At 53.0% G+C, this 26,753-nt stretch overlaps 1 protein-coding gene across 2 annotated transcripts in view; it reads right to left on the bottom strand.

Moving 5' to 3' along the window:
• Positions 1–227: 227 nt before the first annotated feature.
• M1AP (meiosis 1 associated protein) overlaps positions 228–26,753 on the bottom strand; it is a 41,663-nt gene continuing 15,137 nt past the window's right edge. The window contains exons 7-9 of one of the 2 annotated variants that reach the window (XM_077494000.1): positions 26,002–26,202; positions 12,087–12,242; positions 228–1,788 (exon numbers count right to left, since the gene is read on the bottom strand). In XM_077494000.1, the coding sequence (XP_077350126.1) occupies positions 1,651–1,788; positions 12,087–12,242; positions 26,002–26,202 (495 nt within the window). In that variant the 3' untranslated portion in view covers positions 228–1,650. The remainder of the gene's footprint in view (positions 1,789–12,086; positions 12,243–26,001; positions 26,203–26,753) is intronic. The other variant, XM_077493999.1, reaches the window with a different exon arrangement.

The raw sequence follows: 26,753 nt of genomic DNA on the forward strand, positions 1-26,753 counted from the left end.
GACCTTCTCGCTGAGAAGGACTAGGAAGACCCTCCACAGGATCAGGAAGACCCTTCTCACTCATAAGGACCAGAAAGACCCTCCACGTGATCAGGAAGACCCTCCACATGATCAGGAAGACCCTTCTCACTCATAAGGACCAGAAAGACCCTCCACGTGATCAGGAAGACCCTCCACATGATCAGGAAGACCCTTCTCACTCATAAGGACCAGAGAGAACTAGGATGATCCTCCTTATTGAAAAGAAGCAGGGAGAACTTGCAGAAGACCAGGAGGATCCTTCTTACTCCGAAGGATCAGAGAGTCCTCTTCAGAGAACCAGTAAAATTCTCCTCACTCAAAAGGACCAGGTAGCCCCTCCAGAGAACCAGGAAGATCCTCCTCACTCAAAAGAACTAGAGAGAATCTCCAGAGGACCAGAATGATTCTTTTCACTTAGGCACTGGTCCGTAACACTGACAAATAGTGTAATGCCTGTTCCCTTCTATATTATTTAGCCTTTTTTCACCTTTAGGTACACCCAGCCATGTGGTCAGCTGGAAAATGAGTATTCATAGTTTCATAGTTAGTAGGGTTGAATAAAGACACCAGTCCATCCAGTTCAACCTGAGTGTCTATAATTGTCCCTATCCCTGTACATTACACACTCACATTGGTCCCTACCCTCAAGGAGTCAACAATCCAAGGTCCCCATTCTTATACTAGGGCCAATTTTGGACAGAAGCCAATTAACCTACCTGCATGTCTTTGGTTTGTGGGAGGAAACCGGAGTACCCGGAGGAAACCCACGCAGGCACAGGGAGAACATGCAAACTCCAGGCAGGTAGAGTCATGGGTGGGATTCAAACCAGCGACCCTTCTTACTGCTAGGCGAGAGTGCTAACCACTACACCACTGTGCCGCCTGAGAGTGCAGGAGACAGGTGGGTGGAATTTACTAGGCCGCCATAATACTGCTGCCAGTTTTATATCGCCTACACGTAGTGTCACCTGGTCTCCAGCCGTTTTCTACAGTCTTCATCTAATGTTAAAAGTTATTCCATTGTTCTGGCAGAAAGATAAATGAGCAGCAAGTCAGATCTTAGTATGTGAGGGAAGCAGGCAATTCTTCCAGGTCAAGAAACACATCAGAACTGCTGTGAACATTGATAATAGACTTTAATTAATCTTCTGTATTATACAGCAAAGCTAAGCGCAGCCCTCCTCACCTTACATTCCTCACTTCACCGTCCTAACCTCCTACCCCTCACCCCACACTCCTCATCACGCACCCCTCGCCTCGCACCTATCACTTCTCACCGCGCACCCCTCACCACACACTCCTTGCCCCTCACCTCAATGTCAAAATGTGTGAGTGAGCTCCCAACTCATCGTCACTGAATAATAGAACTTGTGACCAGGGCTGACCCCCAATTCACCATTACCAAATACTAGAACTTGTGAGCAGGACTGACTGCCCTACTCCCCAAAACTCATCATCACTGAATAATAGAACTTGTCAGGAGGACTCTCAAAGTGGGATCAATCCCAAACACTTCGGGATCAAACCTGCAGAACATGCCCTGGATTATGAGCAGTCATTGGAATCTCATTATGGACAGAGTCATTGGAATATCCAAGGCTGTTGAAGCGAGAAGTCAGGTCTGAAGAATTAGTTTTCATCATCGTGCAGAAATCGGATCTTCGATGGCGAGTTTTTCTCTCTGTGTTGCCCCCGTTTACAAGGAAGTGGGGACACGAAAGGTAACGGGGCAATTGTCGCTCTTGCTTTTCCACCACTGGATGACCCCTAAGAAGGAAAAGTCACATACAGCATTTATTAGCTTGTGGTGTTGGATGGCAGTATGAAAGAGGTTTCCCTCCACCTACAACATGTCAGAAAAAGGGGTGTGGCTTCAGCTGCTGATGATTTCATTTTACCATTATTCACAGAAATCATACACAGAGCAGTAATATTAACAATAACAACATCAATGGATGATGTAAGGGGCAGTGGGCAGGCTGTTTAAAAATCAGTGACCTAAGTTAGAAAATGTAGACAGGACGCAGTGGTAGGCCATGGGCAGAATAGGGTGGTAGGCCAGGGGCAGAATAGGGTGGTAAGTCATGGGCGCGATGCAGTGGTAGGCCATGGGCAGGATTGGGTGGTAAGTCATGGGTGCGATGCAGTGATAGGCCATGGGCAGAATAGGGTGGTAAGTCATGGGTGTGATGCAGTGGTAGGCCATGGGCAGGACAGGGTGGCAGGCCATGGGCAGGATGCAGTGGTAGGCCATGGGCAGAATAGGGTGGTAAGTCATTGGCGCAATGCAGTGGCAGGCCATGGGCAGGATGCAGTGGTAGGCCATGGGCAGAATATGGTGGTAGGCCAGGGGCAGAATATGGTGGTAGGCCAGGGGCAGAATAGGGTGGTAAGTCATGGGCGCGATGCAGTGGTAGGCCATGGGCAGGATAGGGTGGTGGGCCATGGGCAGGATGTGGTGGTAGGCCATGGGCAGGATTGGGTGGCATGTCATGGACGCCATGGTGTGCAGAGGATGTGCCAGGTGTGGGCACACACCTTAATCACCTTTTGCAGGCCAGTTTTCCCTTGCTGCCCACCCCCCCCCCCCCCCCCCAATGTCTCCCTTGCAGCGCTGCTGGCTTCCCTTCTCTCACGCAGAATACTACTGCAAATCCTTTCAAGATGGGGTGCGGGGAAGGGGCCAGTAAATATGTAATTTTACAAGCCTCTTCCTTTTCTAAATAAACACCAGTGATTGCCATGGGCAGGATGGGGTGGTAGGCTATGGGCAGAATGAGGTGGTAAGCCATGGACAGGATGGGGTTACAAGCCATGGGCAGGATAGGGTGGTAAGGAGGTGGTTCTCCATAAACACACATGGCATATTCTACAAACACCCAAAGACTGACTGATTTGGAAGGAAGGAATTGGAAGCCATGGGCAGGATGGGGTGGTAAACCAAGGGCAGGATGGGGTAGTAGATAATGGGCAGGATGTGGTGGCGTGTCATGGACAGGATGTCATGGTAAGCCATGGGCAGGATGGGGTGGTAGGCCATGGACAGGATGGGGTGGTAGGTCATAGGTAGGATGGGGTGGTAGGCCATGGGCAGGATGGGGTGGTAAGCCATGGGCCGGATGGGGTGGTAGGCCATGTGCAGGATGGGGTGGTAGGTCATGGGCAGGATGGGGTGGTAGGCCATGGACAGGATGGGGTGGTAGGTCATGGGCAGGATGAGGTGGTAGGCCATAGACAGAATGCCGTGGTAAGCCATGTGCAGGATGGGGTGGTAGGCCCATGTGCAGGATGGGGTGGTAGGCTATGAGTAGGATGTGGTGGCGTGCCATGGACAGGATGCTGTGGTAAGCCATGGATAGGATTGGGTGGTAAGCCATGGGCAGGATGGGGTGGTAGGCCATGGGCAGGATGTGGCGTGCCATGGACAGGATGCTGTGGTAAGCCATGGATAGGATTGGGTGGTAAGCCATGTGCAGGATGCGGTGGTAGGCCATGGGCAGGATGTGGCGTGTCATGGACAGGATGCTGTGGTAAGCCATGGATAGGATTGGGTGGTAAGCCATGTGCAGGATGCGGTGGTAGGCCATGGGCAGGATGTGGCGTGCCATGGACAGGATGCTGTGGTAAGCCATGGATAGGATTGGGTGGTAAGCCATGTGCAGGATGCGGTGGTAGGCCATGGGCAGGATGTGGCGTGTCATGGACAGGATGCTGTGGTAAGCCATGGGCAGGATTGGGTGGTAAGCCATGGGCAGGATGGGGTGGTAGGGAGGTGGCTCTCCATAAACACACATGGCATGTTCTATAAACACCCCCCCCCCCCCCCCAGACTGACTGATTTGGATGGAAGAAATGATTATGTGGAATGGAGATTGTAGGCCATTGTTGGGGAGACCAGGCTTATACTGTGTGTGGGGTCTGCTTGGTGCACCAAGCCAAATGCCCATGTGTTCCTATATATAACATTTGTGTTAGGATCTTCAAGATCTATGGCTACACGGAGTCGGCATACATGTTCACAGATTAGGTCTTGTGAGATGGTGGCTGGAATTAATACACGCTATAGATTGGTGGGGGTGGGGGTACACAAGATCGATAGGTGGGGACAGAGTACAGTGCACACAGTAAATATAATATTCAGAGCTGGATGAGGGCCACATAAGAAGATCTTCATCTTAGCATAAAATCATTTTCTTGGAGGGACACAGGAATTCAGATACAGTCGGGTTATACTGCCACCTACAGGAGTACGGGACATCGGCCGACAGAAAACGATGTCAGTCCCTGTACAACTCCTCCTCTACCCAGCATGCCTGAGTTTTTTGGCAAAGCAGTACCAGGAGCATGAAGAACATGGGGGGGGGGGGATAATGTATTCTACGGTAAGTACAAAAGTCCTCTTTTCATTCTCATCCAATGAGGGAACCAAGGAATTCAGAATGTCCAAAAGCCATCCAAATGAGTGGAGCACAACACAGAAACCACCATTCTATTGGCTGAATGTGATGGATGGTAACCACTGACAGGCCTGATGATGATGTTCATCTGTCTTAGACCAATTTCTGTGATTGGAGACAATTTACAGTGCAGTTGTCTACCTATGTTTGTGAGAAGTTTTCCTTTTACCTACTTTTAATAAAATACATCCAAAGGATAATGGTGCGCCCTTTTTTTCTTTTTCTCTTTCACTGTTAGGATACCCCTATCCTAGAGGGCAGCAAGGCCTGTGACATACATCGTCCTGACTGTTAGGATACCCCTATCCTAGAGGGCAGCAAGGCCTGTGACATACATCGTCCTGACTGTTAGGATACCCCTATCCTAGAGGGCAGCAAGGCCTGTGACATACATCGTCCTGACTGTTAGGATACCCCTATCCTAGAGGGCAGCAAGGCCTGTGACATACATCATCCTGACTGTTAGGATACCCCTATCCTAGAGGGCAATAAGGCCTGTGACATACATCATCCTGACTGTTAGGATACCCCATCCTAGAGGGCAATAAGGCCTGTGACATACATCATCCTGACTGTTAGGATACCCCTATCCTAGAGGGCAGCAAGGCCTGTGACATACATCATCCTGACTGTTAGGATACCCCTATCCTAGAGGGCAATAAGGCCTGTGACATACATCATCCTGACTGTTAGGATACCCCATCCTAGAGGGCAATAAGGCCTGTGACATACATCATCCTGACTGTTAGGATACCCCTATCCTAGAGGGCAGCAAGGCCTGTGACATACATCGTCCTGACTGTTAGGATACCCCTATCCTAGAGGGCAATAAGGCCTGTGACATACATCATCCTGACTGTTAGGATACCCCATCCTAGAGGGCAATAAGGCCTGTGACATACATCATCCTGACTGTTAGGATACCCCTATCCTAGAGGGCAATAAGGCCTGTGACATACATCATCCTGACTGTTAGGATACCCCTATCCTAGAGGGCAATAAGGCCTGTGACATACATCATCCTGACTGTTAAGATACCCCTATCCTAGAGGGCAGCAAGGCCTGTGACATACATCGTCCTGAGTGTTAGGATACCCCTATCCTAGAGGGCAGCAAGGCCTGTGACATACATCGTCCTGAGTGTTAGGATACCCCTATCCTAGAGGGCAGCAAGGCCTGTGACATACATCGTCCTGAGTGTTAGGATACCCCTATCCTAGAGGGCAGCAAGGCCTGTGACATACATCGTCCTGAGTGTTAGGATACCCCTATCCTAGAAGGCAGCAAGGCCTGTGACATACATCGTCCTGACTGTTAGGATACCCCTATCCTAGAGGGCAGCAAGGCCCGTGACATACATCGTCCTGACTGTTAGGATACCCCTATCCTAGAGGGCAGTAAGGCCCGTGACATACATCGTCCTGACTGTTAGGATACCCCTATCCTAGAGGGCAGCAAGGCCCGTGACATACATCGTCCTGAGTGTTAGGATACCCCTATCCTTGAGGGCAGCAAGGCCTGTGACATACATCGTCCTGACTGTTAGGATACCCCTATCCTAGAGGGCAGCAAGGCCTGTGACATACATCGTCCTGACTGTTAGGATACCCCTATCCTAGAGGGCAGCAAGGCCTGTGACATACATCGTCCTGACTGTTAGGATACCCCTATCTTAGAGGGCAGCAAGGCCTGTGACATACATCGTCCTGAGTGTTAGGATACCCCTATCCTTGAGGGCAGCAAGGCCTGTGACATACATCGTCCTGAGTGTTAGGATACCCCTATCCTTGAGGGCAGCAAGGCCTGTGACATACATCGTCCTGACTGTTAGGATACCCCTATCCTTGAGGGCAGCAAGGCCTGTGACATACATCGTCCTGACTGTTAGGATACCCCTATCCTTGAGGGCAGCAAGGCCTGTGACATACATTGTCACGGCTGTTAGGATACCCCTATCCTAGAGGGCAGCAAGGCCTGTGACATACATTGTCACGATATATAGTCCATCTGCTTGCGCAGGAGTGTTTGTTTTCTGACTATCTGATGATGATGTTACCTTATGAGTTTATGTGAAATGTCCATTAATAGCTGTACAATATTCTAATTATGAATATATTCCATTTAGCTTGTATACATGTAGGGCGTGTCTCATATTATCTTCACAGAAGTCTCTGTTAGACAGACAATTCGGTGCCTAGGCTTGTTTATCTAAACAATGGAACCCAAACCTCTTTGTTCTACAAATATTCACTTCAAAGGATCCCATGTTTGAATATGCAATGAAGGGAGGCCAACCCCCGTAATCAATACTTAACTTCCCAGGAATAGGGTTGACTTATGCAAAGTATAGGGATTGGAGATGTAGCCAGTCCTTAACTAGGAATAGGGAAGCCCACCAATCAGAGTCATGCCAACCATTGAGGCTAATCAGCCTGTAATGATATACAGATGGGAGGGAAACACACTCGATGGGAGAGCAGCCACCTGAGTGGGCCATAGCCTGGTAACTAAAGACGTTTGTCTTATGTCTTGTATGTCCTACTGTTTGTCGATTAATGTTTTAAGGAATATCCTCTGTATTCCTTCATGTAATCCATGGTTTTTACCCTTTTGCCTGTACAAAGAGATAGATTGTGTGTATTAGTCTAGGCCACTTTACTATATACCAATCCATTTTTGTTATTGTATTAAAGCTTTCACGCGTGGTCAAAAAACTCTTATTTAACCCAAATCATATCTGAGAGATATTCAATCTCAAATATAGTAAACGGGTAACAATGAGGATCGGGGACCTCCTGGACCAGGACCAACACCTGACAATGATGAGGTGGAACCCCCTTCCAGAGAGGGCACTACACGACCAAAGGGAGAACACGGAGGATCAACCTGATGCTCCAGACAAGTACAAAGAAGGACACCACCAGAGGGGAACACCGAACCTGAACCAGCGAGAAGCTGAGCAACCAAAACCAACCATGACAGGTGGAACAGGAACACATTCCCAAATGGTGAACAAAGACCCCCAGCCTTATGTGGGCAAGAGAAAAAAAAAAAAAAAAACACTTGGGGGAGGGCTGCAACCCTGAAAGGAACAAGTCCCAAGGAAGAACCTAGAACAAAAAACAGGTCCAGGTGGTCCAGGTCTACATTGAAGCCTAACCCTTTAGAATGAAAGAGATGCCTAGCCATATATAGCTCATTATGTGAGGTTTACCATTGACAGTATCGGCAAAACACAGCCCACAAGGGGTGTGAAATGACTCCTCAGACTGCTAGAGATCAAGGAGGGAAGGAGTGGATGTGCATGAGAGACACCCTGGGGTGTCCAATTTGTGAACAATCCATGGAGGCACAGGGCCCTCCAGTGAGGATCTCCGCCCACCTTGAAGGGTCTGAGGGGTGCACTCAGGGGCATCTCCTCCCAGTGCAGAGCCTACCAGTCAAGGGGAGCAAGCCTCCAATGCATTGTCATTGGGGGAGACAGTGCTAGGAAGGATAATACTCCAGAGCAGGGAGCAGGCTACTTCTCTTGTTACATGGAGGACCCCCACCCCTTCCCAGAGGTAAAGGCACTGCCATACCCAGGTGGTGCCCAGCTCAAGGCATGATCCCCAGACATGAAGAAAGCTATCTGATGTGAGGAGCCAGATGGTAACCCCAGAGATGGAGGTACTCCACAAGTGATATCCCCCGTATACAGGGAGAAGGAACTACCCCACTCACCTGAAGAGGCTGAAGGGTCGTACTAGGGAGTACCTTGTGCACAGAGACAGGCCCATTCAGAACCCAAGCCTGTGACTACAGAGAGGGAGCTGAAATGGGCCAATAAAAACAGGGTAGGGGGAAACTACCCTGAGGTGGAATTCCCCCCAAATCCTACCCTCTGGCAATGGAGGGGAAGAGGTGGGCTCCCTGAGTGATGACAATGGATCCTTACAGTACACATTCATTAAAGCTGAACAGCCTTGGCCACCGGTGACAAGTAGCTGCCAAAATCAGAACCCAATAGAGCCCAAGCTGGGCAGATCCTGAAAGTGTTATGCTCTTCAAGAAGGGCCCAATACAAAGATCTATCAATTGGAATACAAGGATCCATAAATCGGAAAACAAGGATTTATAAAGCAGAATACAAAGATCAATAAGTTGGAAAACAGGGATCCATAGATCGCTATACAAGGATCCATAAGGCTGAATACAAAGATCCATAAATCAGAATACACGGATCTGAGGACTGCTTAAGTAAATTAGGGCGAAGAGTGGGATTCTACTGACCTCCCCCTAGACCTCCTACATGGGATTCTACTGACCTCCGCCTAGACCTCCTACATGGGATTCTACTGACCTCCCCCTAGACCTCCTACATGGGATTCTACTGACCTCCCCCTAGACCTCCTACATGGGATTCTACTGACCTCCCCCTAGACCTCCTACATGGGATTCTACTGACCTCCCCCTAGACCTCCTACATGGGATTCTACTGACCTCCCCCTAGACCTCCTACATGGGGATTCTACTGACCTCCCCCTAGACCTCCTACATGGGATTCTACTGACCTCCCCCTAGACCTCCTACATGGGATTCTACTGACCTCCCCCTAGACCTCCTACATGGGATTCTACTGACCTCCGCCTAGACCTCCTACATGGGATTCTACTGACCTCCCCCTAGACCTCCTCCTAGACCTCCTACATGGGATTCTACTGACCTCCCCCTAGACCTCCTACATGGGATTCTACTGACCTCCCCCTAGACCTCCTACATGGGATTCTACTGACCTCCCCCTAGACCTCCTACATGGGATTCTACTGACCTCCGCCTAGACCTCCTACATGGGATTCTACTGACCTCCGCCTAGACCTCCTACATGGGATTCTACTGACCTCCGCCTAGACCTCCTACATGGGATTCTACTGACCTCCGCCTAGACCTCCTACATGGGATTCTACTGACCTCCGCCTAGACCTCCTACATGGGATTCTACTGACCTCCGCCTAGACCTCCTACATGGGATTCCACTGACCTCCCCCTAGACCTCCTACATGGGATTCTACTGACCTCCCCCTAGACCTCCTACATGGGATTCTACTGACCTCCCCCTAGACCTCCTACATGGGATTCTACTGACCTCCGCCTAGACCTCCTACATGGGATTCTACTGACCTCCGCCTAGACCTCCTACATGGGATTCTACTGACCTCCGCCTAGACCTCCTACATGGGATTCTACTGACCTCCGCCTAGACCTCCTACATGGGATTCTACTGACCTCCGCCTAGACCTCCTACATGGGATTCCACTGACCTCCCCCTAGACCTCCTACATGGGATTCTACTGACCTCCACCTAGACCTCCTACATGGGATTCTACTGACCTCCGCCTAGACCTCCTACATGGGATTCTACTGACCTCCGCCTAGACCTCCTACATGGGATTCTACTGACCTCCGCCTAGACCTCCTACATGGGATTTTACTGACCTCCCCCTAGACCTCCTACATGGGATTCTACTGACCCCCCCTAGACCTCCTACATGGGATTCTACTGACCTCCCCTAGACCTCCTACATGGGATTCTACTGACCTCCCCCTAGACCTCCTACATGGGATTCTACTGACCTCCCCCTAGACCTCCTACATGGGATTCTACTGACCTCTGCCTAGACCTCCTACGTGGGATTCTACTGACCTCCCCCTAGAACTCCTACATGGGATTCTACTGACCTCCGCCTAGACCTCCTACATGGGATTCTACTGACCTCCCCTAGACCTCCTACATGGGATTCTACTGACCTCCGCCTAGACCTCCTACATGGGATTCTACTGGCCTCCCCCTAGACCTCCTACATGGGATTCTACTGACCTCCGCCTAGACCTCCTACATGGGATTCTACTGACCTCCGCCTAGACCTCCTACATGGGATTCTACTGACCTCCCCCTAGAACTCCTACATGGGATTCTACTGACCTCCGCCTAGACCTCCTACATGGGATTCTACTGAGCTCCGCCTAGACCTCCTACATGGGATTCTACTGACCTCCCCCTAGACCTCCTACATGGGATTCAGCTCATCTCCGCCTAGACCTTCTACATGGGATACAGCCGACCTCCACCTAGACCTCCTACATGGGATTCAGCTGACCTCCACCTAGATCTCCTACATGGGATTCTACTGACCTCCCCCTAGACCTCCTACATGGGATTCTACTGACCTCCGCCTAGACCTCCTACATGGGATTCTACTGACCTCCCCCTAGACCTCCTACATGGGATTCTACTGACCTCCGCCTAGACCTCCTACATGGGATTCTACTGACCTCCCCCTAGACCTCCTACATGGGATTCTACTGACCTCCGTCTAGACCTACATGGGATTCAGCTGACCTCCCCCTAGACCTCCTACATGGGATTCAGCTGACCTCCCCCTAGACCTCCTACATGGGATTCTACTGACCTCCGCCTAGAACTCCTACATGGGATTCTACTGACCTCCGCCTAGACCTCCTACATGGGATTCTACTGACCTCCCCCTAGACCTCCTACATGGGATTCTACTGACCTCCGCCTAGACCTCCTACATGGGATTCAGCTGACCTCCGCCTAGACCTCCTACATGGGATTCTACTGACCTCCACCTAGACCTCCTACATGGGATTCTACTGACCTCCCCCTAGACCTCCTACATGGGATTCTACTGACCTCCGCCTAAACCTCCTACATGGGATTCAGCTGACCTCCACCTAGACCTCCTACATGGGATTCAGCGGACCTCCGCTTAGACCTCCTAAATGAGATTCAGCTGACCTCCGCCTAGACCTCCTACATGGGATTCAGCTGACCTCCACCTAGACCTCCTACATGGGATTCAGCTGACCTCCACCTAGACCTCCTACATGGGATTCAGCTGACCTCCGCTTAGACCTCCTAAATGAGATTCAGCTGACCTCCGCCTAGACCTTCTACATGGAATTCTACTGACCTCCGCCTAGACCTTCTACATGGGATTCAGCTGATCCCTACCTGTGACATTGCTATTCAAGTCATGAAGCGTAGAGCCAGGGAGACAACATCAGACAGACAGAAGTGGCGGGATCAGCCACCTCACACCAAGACTTAAGGAGGGCCTCTAGCTGCCCGTCAGTAGAATCCTTAGAGGATGCTGTCCTGCGGATGTCCTAAGGAAGGTCACTGATGGAACCACAGGGGGTACAGGCCAACAAATTCCCTCTCATAGGAGAGGAGTTCCTCAGTCCGCACAGAGGAGGACCTCAGACGGGTACTCGCTCCTCCTATGCCCAGTCCAACAGGGCCTCGGTACGGCACCCTGAGGTCAAGCCCAGGTAGGGCCCCTCTGGACAGCTGACATGTAATGAGGAATCCTGATTGACATCAATGGATCAGGAAAAGTCCGTCCTCCGAGAACACTGACAAAAACTGAGGCATGCTGGGTAGTGGGAGGGGTTATACTGTGTTTGTTTGCCCGTGTCTCCATCCTCCTATAGGTGGCAGTATAACCCGAATTGGTTCCTTCGCTCCTCAGTGAATGAAGATGAGAAAAGTTGGAAATGTAAGGAAATGATCAGCCAGGAAGTCAAACATTTCCGGTGTCTCACCTGGCGGCTCTGGCCCCTCCCGCCTCGGAAAGCTGGAGTGACAGGACGCGGGGGAGGTGCAGGCCGGGAAAGTGTCACCTGCAGCTGCTTGTAGAGATTGCTGCTGATCTGTAGAGGGTTGTACAGCGAGTCCTCCTGCAGCCCGCCCAGCGCGTCCTGAGGACAGGAGACAGAGATGGGTCAACTACAGAGCCGGGAGACTGACTTCTATGGGTGTGCACCCCAATTTACCAAAGTGTCCCCCCCATTATATCTGTGTACAGCACCCCCCGTTATATCTGTGTCCAGCACCCCCCATTATATCTGTGTACAGCACCCCCCCATTATATCTGTGTACAGCACCCCCCCAATATATCTGTGTACAGCACCCCCCGTTATATCTGTGTCCAGCACCCCCCATTATATATGTGTCCAGCACCCCCCATTATATATGTGTACAGCACCCCCCATTACATCTGTGTACAGCACCCCCCCATTATATCTGTGTACAGCACCCCCCCCCCATTACATCTGTGTCCAGCGCCCCCCGTTATATCTGTGTACAGCACCCCCCCATTATATCTGTGTACAGGACCCCCCAATTATATCTGTGTACAGCACCCCCCATTATATCTGTGTACAGCACCCCCCATTATATCTGTGTACAGCACCCCCCAATTATATCTGTGTACAGCACCCCCCCATTATATCTGTGTACAGGACCCCCCAATTATATCTGTGTACAGGACCCCCCAATTATATCTGTGTACAATGCCCCCCCATTATATCTGTGTACAGCACCCCCCATTATATCTGTGTACAGGACCCCCCCATTATATCTGTGTACAGCACCCCCCCATTATATCTGTGTACAGGACCCCCCAATTATATCTGTGTACAATGCCCCCCCCATTATATCTGTGTACAGCACCCCCCCATTATATCTGTGTACAGCACCCCCCCATTATATCTGTGTACAGGACCCCCCATTATATCTGTGTACAGCACCCCCCCATTATATCTGTGTACAGGACCCCCCATGATATCTGTGTACAGCACCCCCCCCATTATATCTGTGTACAGCGCCCCCCCATTATATCTGTGTACAGCACCCCTCCCCCATTATATCTGTGTACAGCGCCCCCCCATTATATCTGTGTACAGCGCCCCCCCCATTATATCTGTGTACAGCACCCCCCCATTATATCTGTGTACAGCGCCCCCCCATTATATCTGTGTACAGCACCCCCCCCCCATTATATCTGTGTACAGCGCCCCCCATTATATCTGTGTACAGCACCCCCCCCCCATTATATCTGTGTACAGCACCCCCCCATTATATCTGTGTACAGCACCCCCCATTATATCTGTGTACAGGACCCCCCATTATATCTGTGTACAGCACCCCTCCCCCATTATATCTGTGTACAGCGCCCCCCCCATTATATCTGTGTACAGCACCCCCCCCATTATATCTGTGTACAGCACCCCCCAATTATATCTGTGTACAGGACCCCCCATTATATCTGTGTACAGCACCCCCCATTATATCTGTGTACAGCACCCCCCATTATATCTGTGTACACCCCCCCCCCATTATATCTGTGTACAGCACCCCCCCATTATATCTGTGTACAGCGCCCCCCATTATATCTGTGTACAGGACCCCCCCATTATATCTGTGTACAGCGCCCCCCCATTATATCTGTGTACAGGACCCCCCCATTATATCTGTGTACAGGACCCCCCAATTATATCTGTGTACAGCACCCCCCGTTATATTTGTGTACAGCACCCCCCATTATATCTGTGTACAGGACCCCCCAATTATATCTGTGTACAGCACCCCCCGTTATATTTGTGTACAGCACCCCCCGTTATATTTGTGTACAGCACCCCCCCCCCATTATATCTGTGTACAGGACCCCCCATTATATCTGTGTACAGCACCCCCCCCCCATTACATCTGTGTACAGCACCCCTCCCCCATTATATCTGTGTACAGCGCCCCCCCATTATATCTGTGTACAGCGCCCCCCCATTATATCTGTGTACAGCACCCCCCCCATTATATCTGTGTACAGGACCCCCCATTATATCTGTGTACAGCACCCCCCCCATTATATCTGTGTACAGCACCCCTCCCCCATTATATCTGTGTACAGCGCCCCCCCATTATATCTGTGTACAGCACCCCTCCCCCATTATATCTGTGTACAGCGCCCCCCCATTATATCTGTGTACAGCGCCCCCCCATTATATCTGTGTACAGCACCCCCCCCATTATATCTGTGTACAGCGCCCCCCCATTATATCTGTGTACAGCGCCCCCCATTATATCTGTGTACAGCACCCCCCCCCCATTATATCTGTGTACAGCACCCCCCCATTATATCTGTGTACAGGACCCCCCATTATATCTGTGTACAGCACCCCCCCCATTATATCTGTGTACAGCACCCCCCCCCCATTATATCTGTGTACAGCACCCCCCCCCATTATATCTGTGTACAGCGCCCCCCCATTATATCTGTGTACAGCGCCCCCCCATTATATCTGTGTACAGCACCCCCCCCCCCATTATATCTGTGTACAGGACCCCCCATTATATCTGTGTACAGCACCCCCCATTATATCTGTGTACAGCACCCCCCATTATATCTGTGTACACCCCCCCATTATATCTGTGTACAGCACCCCCCATTATATCTGTGTACACCCCCCCCATTATATCTGTGTACAGCACCCCCCCATTATATCTGTGTACAGCGCCCCCCATTATATCTGTGTACAGGACCCCCCCATTATATCTGTGTACAGCGCCCCCCCATTATATCTGTGTACAGGACCCCCCCATTATATCTGTGTACAGGACCCCCCAATTATATCTGTGTACAGCACCCCCCGTTATATTTGTGTACAGCACCCCCCGTTATATTTGTGTACAGCACCCCCCATTATATCTGTGTACAGCACCCCCCATTATATCTGTGTACAGCACCCCCCATTATATCTGTGTACACCCCCCCCATTATATCTGTGTACAGGACCCCCCCAATTATATCTGTGTACAGCACCCCCCATTCTGTGTACAGCACCCCCCATTATATCTGTGTACACCCCCCCCATTATATCTGTGTACAGGACCCCCCATTATATCTGTGTACAGCACCCCCCATTATATCTGTGTACAGCACCCCCCATTATATCTGTGTACACCCCCCCCATTATATCTGTGTACAGCACCCCCCATTATATCTGTGTACACCCCCCCCATTATATCTGTGTACAGCACCCCCCCATTATATCTGTGTACAGCGCCCCCCATTATATCTGTGTACAGGACCCCCCCATTATATCTGTGTACAGCGCCCCCCCATTATATCTGTGTACAGGACCCCCCCATTATATCTGTGTACAGGACCCCCCAATTATATCTGTGTACAGCACCCCCCGTTATATTTGTGTACAGCACCCCCCATTATATCTGTGTACAGCACCCCCCCATTATATCTGTGTACAGGACCCCCCATTATATCTGTGTACAGCACCCCCCCCCCATTATATCTGTGTACAGCACCCCTCCCCCATTATATCTGTGTCCAGCGCCCCCCCATTATATCTGTGTACAGCACCCCCCCATTATATCTGTGTACAACACCCCCCCATTACATCTGTGTACAACACCCCCCCATTACATCTGTGTACAGCACCCCCCGTTATATCTGTGTCCAGCGCCCCCCATTATATCTGTGTACAGCACCCCCCCATTATATCTGTGTACAGCACCCCCCCATTATATCTGTGTACAGCACCCCCCCATTATATCTGTGTACAGCGCCCCCTTTATATCTGTGTACAGCACCCCCCCCCATTATATCTGTGTACAGCACCCCCCCTTTATATCTGTGTACAGCACCCCCCCATTATATCTGTGTACAGCACCCCCCCATTATATCTGTGTACAGCACCCCCCGTTATATCTGTGTACAGCACCCCCCCCATTATATCTGTGTCCAGCGCCCCCCGTTACATGTGTCCAGCACCCCCCATTATATCTGTGTACAGCACCCCCCCGTTATATCTGTGTACAGCACCCCCCGTTATATCTGTGTACAGCACCCCCCCATTATATCTGTGTCCAGCGCCCCCCGTTACATGTGTCCAGCGCCCCCCATTATATCTGTGTCCAGCGCCCCCCATTATATCTGTGTACAGCACCCCCCCATTACATCTGTGTACAGCACCCCCCCCCATTATATCTGTGTACAGCACCCCCCCCGTTATATCTGTGTACAGCACCCCCCCCATTATATCTGTGTACAGCACCCCCTCATTATATCTGTGTACAGCACCCCCCCATTATATCTGTGTACAGCACCCCCCGTTATTTCTGTGTACAGCACCCCCCGTTATATCTGTGTACAGCACCCCCCCCCATTATATCTGTGTCCAGCGCCCCCCGTTACATGTGTCCAGCACCCCCCATTATATCTGTGTACAGCGCCCCCCATTATATCTGTGTCCAGCGCCCCCCATTATATCTGTGTCCAGCACCCCCCATTATATCTGTGTCCAGCGCCCCCCATTATATCTGTGTACAGCGCCCCCCATTATATCTGTGTACAGCACCCCCCATTATATCTGTGTCCAGCGCCCCCCATTATATCTGTGTACAGCGCCCCCCATTATATCTGTGTCCAGCGCCCCCCATTATATCTGTGTACAGCGCCCCCCATTATATCTGTGTACAGCACCCCTCCCCCCATTATATCTGTGTCCAGCGCCCCCCGTTATATCTGTGTACAACACCCCCCCCATTATATCTGTGTACAGCACCCCCCCATTATATCTGTGTACAACACCCCCCCCATTATATCTGTGTACAGCGCCCCCCCATTATATCTGTGTACAGCGCCCCCCGTTATATCTGTGTACAGCGCCCCCCGTTATATCTGTGTACAGCGCCCCCCCGTTACATCTGTGTACAGCCCCCCCCGTTACATCTGTGTACAGCACCCCCCCCGTTACATCTGTGTACAGCACCCCCCCATTATATCTGTGTACAGCACCCCCTCATTATATCTGTGTACAGCACCCCCCCATTATATCTGTGTACAGCACCCCCCGTTATATCTGTGTACAGCACCCCCCGTTATATCTGTGTACAGCACCCCCCCCCCCATTATATCTGTGTCCAGCGCCCCCCGTTACATGTGTCCAGCACCCCCCATTATATCTGTGTACAGCACCCCCCGTTATATCTGTGTACAGCACCCCCCATTATATCTGTGTACAGCGCCCCCCATTATATCTGTGTCCAGCGCCCCCCATTATATCTGTGTACAGCACCCCCCCATTACATCTGTGTACAGCACCCCCCCCCCATTATATCTGTGTACAGCACCCCCCCGTTATATCTGTGTACAGCACCCCCCCCATTATATCTGTGTACAGCACCCCCTCATTATATCTGTGTACAGCACCCCCCCATTATATCTGTGTACAGCACCCCCCGTTATTTCTGTGTACAGCACCCCCCGTTATATCTGTGTACAGCACCCCCCCCCCCCCATTATATCTGTGTCCAGCGCCCCCCGTTACATGTGTCCAGCACCCCCCATTATATCTGTGTACAGCGCCCCCCATTATATCTGTGTCCAGCACCCCCCATTATATCTGTGTCCAGCGCCCCCCATTATATCTGTGTACAGCGCCCCCCATTATATCTGTGTACAGCACCCCCCATTATATCTGTGTACAGCACCCCCCATTATATCTGTGTCCAGCGCCCCCCATTATATCTGTGTCCAGCGCCCCCCATTATATCTGTGTACAGCGCCCCCCATTATATCTGTGTCCAGCGCCCCCATTATATCTGTGTACAGGACCCCCCATTATATCTGTGTACAGCACCCCTCCCCCATTATATCTGTGTCCAGCGCCCCCCGTTATATCTGTGTACAACACCCCCCCCATTATATCTGTGTACAGCACCCCCCCATTATATCTGTGTACAACACCCCCCCCATTATATCTGTGTACAGCGCCCCCCCATTATATCTGTGTACAGCGCCCCCCCATTATATCTGTGTACAGCGCCCCCCCGTTACATCTGTGTACAGCCCCCCCCGTTACATCTGTGTACAGCACCCCCCCCCCCGTTACATCTGTGTACAGCACCCCCCCGTTATATCTGTGTACAGCACCCCCCCATTATATCTGTGTACAGCGCCCCCCCATTATATCTGTGTACAGCACCCCCCCATTATATCTGTGTACAGGACCCCCCAATTATATCTGTGTACAACGCCCCCCCCCATTATATCTGTGTACAGGACCCCCCATTATATCTGTGTACAGTACCCCCCCCATTATATCTGTGTACAGCACCCCCCCATTACATCTGTGTACAGCACCCCCCCCGTTACATCTGTGTACAGCACCCCCCCCGTTACATCTGTGTACAGCACCCCCCCGTTACATCTGTGTACAGCACCCCCCGTTACATCTGTGTACAGCACCCTCCCCATTATATCTGTGTCCAGCACCCCCCCATTATATCTGTGTACAGCACCCCCCATTATATCTGTGTACAGCACCCCCCCCATTATATCTGTGTACAGCACCCCCCCATTATATCTGTGTACAGCACCCCCCCCCCATTACATCTGTGTACAGCACCCCCCCATTATATCTGTGTACAGCACCCCCCAATTATATCTGTGTACAGCACCCCCCAATTATATCTGTGTACAGCACCCCCCAATTATATCTGTGTACAACGCCCCCCCATTATATCTGTGTACAGGACCCCCCCCCATTATATCTGTGTACAGCACCCCCCCATTATATCTGTGTACAGCGCCCCCCCCCATTATATCTGTGTACAGCGCGCCCCCCCCCATTATATCTGTGTACAGCGCCCCCCCCCCCGTTATATCTGTGTACAGCACCCCCCATTATATCTGTGTACAGCACCCCCCCGTTACATCTGTGTACAGCACCACCCGTTATATCTGAGTACAGCACCCCCCCGTTATATCTGTGTACAGCACCCCCCCGTTATATCTGTGTACAGCACCCCCCCGTTATATCTGTGTACAGCACCCCCCCGTTATATCTGTGTACAGCACCCCCCCGTTATATCTGTGTACAGCACCCCCTCATTATATCTGTGTACAGCACCCCCCCCATTACATCTGTGTACAGCACCACCCGTTATATCTGAGTACAGCACCCCCCCATTATATCTGTGTACAGCACCCCCCGTTATATCTGTGTACAGCACCCGCTCATTATATCTGTGTACAGCACCCCCCCGTTATATCTGTGTACAGCACCCCCCCGTTATATCTGTGTACAGCACCCCCCCATTATATCTGTGTACAGCACCCCCCCATTATATCTGTGTACAGCACCCCCCCATTATATCTGTGTACAGCACCCCCCCATTATATCTGTGTACAGGACCCCCCATTATATCTGTGTACAGCACCCCCCCATTATATCTGTGTACAGCACCCCCCCCATTATATCTGTGTACAGCACCCCCTCATTATATCTGTGTACAGCACCCCCTCATTATATCTGTGTACAGCACCCCCTCATATCTGTGTACAGCACCCCCTCATATCTGTGTTCAGGACCCCCCCATTATATCTGTGTACAGGACCCCCCAATTATATCTGTGTACAGCACCCCCCGTTATATCTGTGTACAGCACCCCCCTGTTATATCTGTGTACAGGACCCCCCAATTATATCTGTGTACAACACCCCCCCATTATATCTGTGTACAGCACCCCCTCATTATATCTGTGTACAGCACCCCCTCATATCTGTGTACAGCACCCCCTCATATCTGTGTTCAGGACCCCCCCATTATATCTGTGTACAGGACCCCCCAATTATATCTGTGTACAGCACCCCCCGTTATATCTGTGTACAGCACCCCCCTGTTATATCTGTGTACAGGACCCCCCAATTATATCTGTGTACAGGACCCCCCAATTATATCTGTGTACAACACCCCCCCATTATATCTGTGTACAGCACCCCCCCCATTATATCTGTGTACAGCACCCCCCCCCCCGTTATATCTGTGTACAGGACCCCCTATTATGTCTGTGGAGGGTTGTACAGCGACTCCTCCTCCAACCCAGCCAAGCTTCCTAAGATAGGAGAGAAAGATGGGTCAACTACAGAGCCGGGAGACTGATATCTACATGCCCAGCACTCTCCCTCCCCCTGATACGAAGGCACAGTGTAGTAGAACGCCCCCTCCCCCCGGTATGAAGGCACAGTGTAGTAGAACACCCCCCTCCCCCGGTATGAAGGCACAGTGCAGTAGAACGCCCCCTCCCCCGGTATGAAGGCACAGTGCAGTAGAACGCCCCCTCCCCGGTATGAAGGCACAGTGTAGTAGAACACCCCCTCCCCTCCGGTATGAAGGCACAGTGTAGTAGAACACCCCCCTCCCCCGGTATGAAGGCACAGTGTAGTAGAACACCCCCCTCCCCTCGGTATGAAGGCACAGTGTAGTAGAACGCCCCCCTCCCCCCAGTATGAAGGCACAGTGTAGTAGAACGCCCCCCTCCCCCCAGTATGAAGGCACAGTGTAGCAGAACGCCCCCCTCCCCCCGGTATGAAGGCACAGTGTAGTAGAACGCCCCCTCCCCCCGGTATGAAGGCACAGTGTAGTAGAACGCCCCCCTCCCCCCGGTATGAAGGCACAGTGTAGTAGAACGCCCCCCTCCCCCCAGTATGAAGGCACAGTGTAGTAGATCGCCCCCCTCCCCCCGGTATGAAGGCACAGTGTAGTAGAACGCCCCCCTCCCCCCAGTATGAAGGCACAGTGTAGTAGAACGCCCCCCTCCCCCCAGTATGAAGGCACAGTGTAGTAGAACGCCCCCTCCCCCCCGCTATGAAGGCACAGTGTAGTAGAACGCCCCCCTCCCCCCGGTATGAAGGCACAGTGTAGTAGAACGCCCCCCTCCCCCCGGTATGAAGGCACAGTGTAGCAGAACGCCCCCCTCCCCCCGGTATGAAGGCACAGTGTAGTAGAACGCCCCCTCCCCCCGGTATGAAGGCACAGTGTAGTAGAACGTCCCCCTCCCCCGGTATGAAGGCACAGTGTAGTAGAACGCCCCCCTCCCCCCGGTATGAAGGCACAGTGTAGCAGAACGCCCCCCTCCCCCCGGTATGAAGGCACAGTGTAGCAGAACGCCCCCCTCCCCCCGGTATGAAGGCACAGTGTAGTAGAACGCCCCCTCCCCCTGATATGAAGGCACAGTGTAGTAGAACACCCCCCTCCCCCCGGTATGAAGGCACAGTGTAGTAGAACGCCCCCCTCCCCCGGTATGAAGGCACAGTGTAGTAGAACGCCCCCCTCCCCCCGGTATGAAGGCACAGTGTAGTAGAACACCCCCCTCCCCCCGGTATGAAGGCACAGTGTAGTAGAACGCCCCCCTCCCCCGGTATGAAGGCACAGTGTAGTAGAACGCCCCCTCCCCCCGGTATGAAGGCACAGTGTAGTAGAACGCCCCCCTCCCCCCGGTATGAAGGCACAGTGTAGTAGAACGCCCCCTGCCCCCGGTATGAAGGCACAGTGTAGTAGAACGCCCCCTCCCCCCGGTATGAAGGCACAGTGTAGTAGAACGCCCCCCTCCCCCTGGTATGAAGGCACAGTGTAGTAGAACACCCCCCTCCCCCCGGTATGAAGGCACAGTGCAGTAGAACGCCCCCTGCCCCCGGTATGAAGGCACAGTGTAGTAGAACGCCCCCTCCCCCCGGTATGAAGGCACAGTGTAGTAGAACGCCCCCCTCCCCCGGTATGAAGGCACAGTGTAGTAGAACGCCCCCCTCCCCCGGTATGAAGGCACAGTGTAGTAGAACGCCCCCCTCCCCTCCGGTATGAAGGCACAGTGTAGTAGAACGCCCCCCTCCCCCTCCGGTATGAAGGCACAGTGTAGTAGAACGCCCCCCTCCCCCGGTATGAAGGCACAGTGTAGTAGAACACCCCCTCCCCCCGGTATGAAGGCACAGTGTAGTAGAACGCCCCCCTCCCCTCCGGTATGAAGGCACAGTGTAGTAGAACGCCCCCTGCCCCGGTATGAAGGCACAGTGTAGTAGAACGCCCCCTCCCCCCGGTATGAAGGCACAGTGTAGTAGAACGCCCCCCTCCCCCGGTATGAAGGCACAGTGTAGTAGAACGCCCCCTCCCCCCGGTATGAAGGCACAGTGTAGTAGAACGCCCCCCTCCCCTCCGGTATGAAGGCACAGTGTAGTAGAACGCCCCCCTCCCCCGGTATGAAGGCACAGTGTAGTAGAACGCCCCCCTCCCCCGGTATGAAGGCACAGTGTAGTAGAACGCCTGCCCGGTATGAAGGCACAGTGTAGTAGAACGCCCCCCTCCCCCGATATGAAGGCACAGTGTAGTAGAACGCCCCCTCCCCCTGATATGAAGGCACAGTGTAGTAGAACGCCCTCCCCCCCCCGGTATGAAGGCACAGTATAGTAGAACGCCCTCCCCCCCCCGGTATGAAGGCACAGTATAGTAGAACGCCCCCTCCCCCCGGTATGAAGGCACAGTGTAGTAGAACACCCCCCGGTATGAAGGCACAGTGTAGTAGAACGCCCCCTCCCCCCGGTATGAAGGCACAGTGTAGTAGAACGCCCCCCTCCCCCCCCGGTATGAAGGCACAGTGTAGTAGAACGCCCCCGGTATGAAGGCACAGTGTAGTAGAACGCCCCCCTCCCCTGATATGAAGGCACAGTATAGTAGAACACCCCCCGGTATGAAGGCACAGTGTAGTAGAACGCCCCCCTCCCCCGGTATGAAGGCACAGTGTAGTAGAACGCCCCCTCCCCCCGGTATGAAGGCACAGTGTAGTAGAACGCCCCCTCCCCCCGGTATGAAGGCACATTGTAGTAGAACGCCCCCCGGTATGAAGGCACAGTGTAGTAGAACGCCCCCTCCCCCCGGTATGAAGGCACAGTGTAGTAGAACACCCCCCGGTATGAAGGCACAGTGTAGTAGAACGCCCCCTCCCCCTGATATGAAGGCACAGTGTAGTAGAACGCCCTCCCCCCCCGGTATGAAGGCACAGTGTAGTAGAACGCCCCCCTCCCCCCCCCCGGTATGAAGGCACAGTGTAGTAGAACGCCCCCGGTATGAAGGCACAGTGTAGTAGAACACCCCCCTACCCCCGGTATGAAGGCACAGTGTAGTAGAACGCCCCCCTCCCCTGATATGAAGGCACAGTATAGTAGAACACCCCCCGGTATGAAGGCACAGTGTAGTAGAACGCCCCCTGCCCCCGGTATGAAGGCACAGTGTAGTAGAACGCCCCCCTCCCCCGGTATGAAGGCACAGTGTAGTAGAACGCCCCCTCCCCCCGGTATGAAGGCACAGTGTAGTAGAACGCCTGCCCGGTATGAAGGCACAGTGTAGTAGAACGCCCCCCCCCCCCCCCCCGGTATGAAGGCACAGTGTAGTAGAACGCCCCCCCGGTATGAAGGCACAGTGTAGTAGAACACCCCCCTACCCCCGGTATGAAGGCACAGTGTAGTAGAACGCCCCCCTCCCCCGGTATGAAGGCACAGTGTAGTAGAACGCCCCCCTCCCCCCGGTATGAAGGCACAGTGTAGTAGAACACCCCCCTCCCCCCCCGGTATGAAGGCACAGTGTAGTAGAACGCCCCCCTCCCCCCCCGGTATGAAGGCACAGTGTAGTAGAACGCCCCGGTATGAAGGCACAGTGTAGTAGAATGCCCCCCTCCCCCCCCCGGTATGAAGGCACAGTGTAGTAGAACGCCCCCGGTATGAAGGCACAGTGTAGTAGAACGCCCCCCTCCCCCCCCGGTATGAAGGCACAGTGTAGTAGAACGCCCCCGGTATGAAGGCACAGTGTAGTAGAACACCCCCCTACCCCCGGTATGAAGGCACAGTGTAGTAGAACGCCCCCCTCCCCTGATATGAAGGCACAGTATAGTAGAACACCCCCCGGTATGAAGGCACAGTGTAGTAGAACGCCCCCCTCCCCCGGTATGAAGGCACAGTGTAGTAGAACGCCCCCTCCCCCGGTATGAAGGCACAGTGTAGTAGAACGCCTGCCCGGTATGAAGGCACAGTGTAGTAGAACGCCCCCTCCCCCCGGTATGAAGGCACAGTGTAGTAAAACACCCCCCTCCCCCCGGTATGAAGGCACAGTGTAGTAGAACGCCCCCTCCCCCCCGGTATGAAGGCACAGTGTAGTAGAACGCCCTGCCCGGTATGAAGGCACAGTGTAGTAGAACGCCCCCCTCCCCCCGGTATGAAGGCACAGTGTAGTAAAACACCCCCCTCCCCCCGGTATGAAGGCACAGTGTAGTAGAACGCCCCCTCCCCCCCGGTATGAAGGCACAGTGTAGTAGAACGCCCCCTCCCCCCCCCGGTATGAAGGCACAGTGTAGTAGAACGCCCCCGGTATGAAGGCACAGTGTAGTAGAACGCCCCCGGTATGAAGGCACAGTGTAGTAGAACACCCCCCTACCCCCGGTATGAAGGCACAGTGTAGTAGAACGCCCCCTCCCCCCGGTATGAAGGCACAGTGTAGTAGAACGCCCCCCTCCCCCCCTCCGGTATGAAGGCACAGTGTAGTAGAACGCCCCCCTCCCCCGATATGAAGGCACAGTGTAGTAGAATGCCCCCCTCCCCTCCGGTATGAAGGCACAGTGTAGTAGAACGCCCCCCTCCCCCCCAGTATGAAGGCACAGTGTAGTAGAACGCCCCCCTCCCCCCGGTATGAAGGCACAGTGTAGTAGAACGCCCCCCTCCCCCCCGGTATGAAGGCACAGTGTAGTAGAACGCCCCCCTCCCCCCGGTATGAAGGCACAGTGTAGTAGAACGCCCCCCTCCCGCCGGTATGAAGGCACAGTGTAGTAGAACGCCCCCCTGCCCCCAATATGAAGGCACAGTGTAGTAGAACGCCCCCCTCCCCCCGGTATGAAGGCACAGTGTAGTAGAACGCCCCCCTCCCCCCGGTATGAAGGCACATTGTAGTAGAACGCCCCCCTGCCCCCAATATGAAGGCACAGTGTAGTAGAACGCCCCCCTGCCCCCGGTATGAAGGCACATTGTAGTAGAACGCCCCCCTGCCCCAATATGAAGGCACAGTGTAGTAGAACGCCCCCCTGCCCCCGGTATGAAGGCACATTGTAGTAGAACGCCCCCCTGCCCCCAATATGAAGGCACAGTGTAGTAGAACGCCCCCCTCCCCCGATATGAAGGCACAGTGTAGTAGAACGCCCCCCTCCCCCGGTATGAAGGCACAGTGTAGTAGAACGCCCCCTGCCCCCGGTATGAAGGCACAGTGTAGTAGAACGCCCCCCTCCCCCGGTATGAAGGCACAGTGTAGTAGAACGCCCCCCTCCCCCCGGTATGAAGGCACAGTGTAGTAGAACGCCCCCCTCCCCCCGGTATGAAGGCACAGTGTAGTAGAATGCCCCCCTCCCCCCGGTATGAAGGCACAGTGTAGTAGAACACCCCCCTCCCCCGGTATGAAGGCACAGTGTAGTAGAACGCCCCCCTCCCCCCCGGTATGAAGGCACAGTGTAGTAGAACACCCCCCTCCCCCGGTATGAAGGCACAGTGTAGTAGAACACCCCCCTCCCCTCCGGTATGAAGGCACAGTGTAGTAGAACGCCCCCCTCCCCCCGGTATGAAGGCACAGTGTAGTAGAACACCCCCCTCCCCCGGTATGAAGGCACAGTGTAGTAGAACGCCCCCCTCCCCCCGGTATGAAGGCACAGTGTAGTAGAAACACCCCCCTCCCCCGGTATGAAGGCACAGTGTAGTAGAACACCCCCCTCCCCCGGTATGAAGGCACAGTGTAGTAGAACGCCCCCCTCCCCCCCGGTATGAAGGCACAGTGTAGTAGAACACCCCCCTCATACCTGGACTCGGTTAAGAGCATCATCTGGGACGGGTCCAGTAAGTGTTGGTGGTTTGATGAGAAGCAGAAGCTCCCGGGGAGCCAGCGGACGTAGCAGTAACGACATGGAGTCCGACGCTGAGACAATAAAATGTGACAAAACCGGGGGGGCCCAAGTCACCGATCGCTGACTACTGCACCCCAAGAGGGACATCGCTCGGCTCTACAAGATAGAGAATGAAGAAAGAGTGAAAGAATTAAAAGAACTGGGGGAGGGTCCAGAGATACCCCCTCTAAATTCAGCACAAAATGGGCCTGTTGGAAACACTTCCAGACCACTGCTGATTACCTGGACGCATACAAATAAGGACATTTTGAATTAAGGATTGGCTGTGAGGATTTACATATCATGATATTAATTTACTTTGGAAATCACCAGATCAGAAGGGCGAACAAGATATCTAATTATGTGTCAATTTCCATGCTCCGGGGGGTCCTGGGGAAGGGGACCCCAAACGTCCCCAGTCTCTCCTGTACCTTTACATCCCACGGCTGCTTCCCTTCCCCACCACCCCCCCTCCCCCCCTCCCTCTCTTTTTCTCCTTCTCCCCTCTTTTCCCACCCACACCCTTCTGCCCATTCTCCTCCAACCTAGGCACACAGACATACCACTGCACTTCATGCCACAGACCCCCAACATGACGTCACTCCAGCCTTTATCCGAAGCGTCTTTCAGGAACCTACATGAAGCGACTTGGAAATCTATTACCTACC

Source organism: Lithobates pipiens, unplaced genomic scaffold, assembly GCF_037356315.1.
Source record: "Lithobates pipiens isolate NorthernLeopardFrog02 unplaced genomic scaffold, aLitPip1_a1.2 Scaffold_198, whole genome shotgun sequence".
Classification (NCBI taxonomy): Eukaryota; Metazoa; Chordata; class Amphibia; order Anura; family Ranidae; genus Lithobates; species Lithobates pipiens.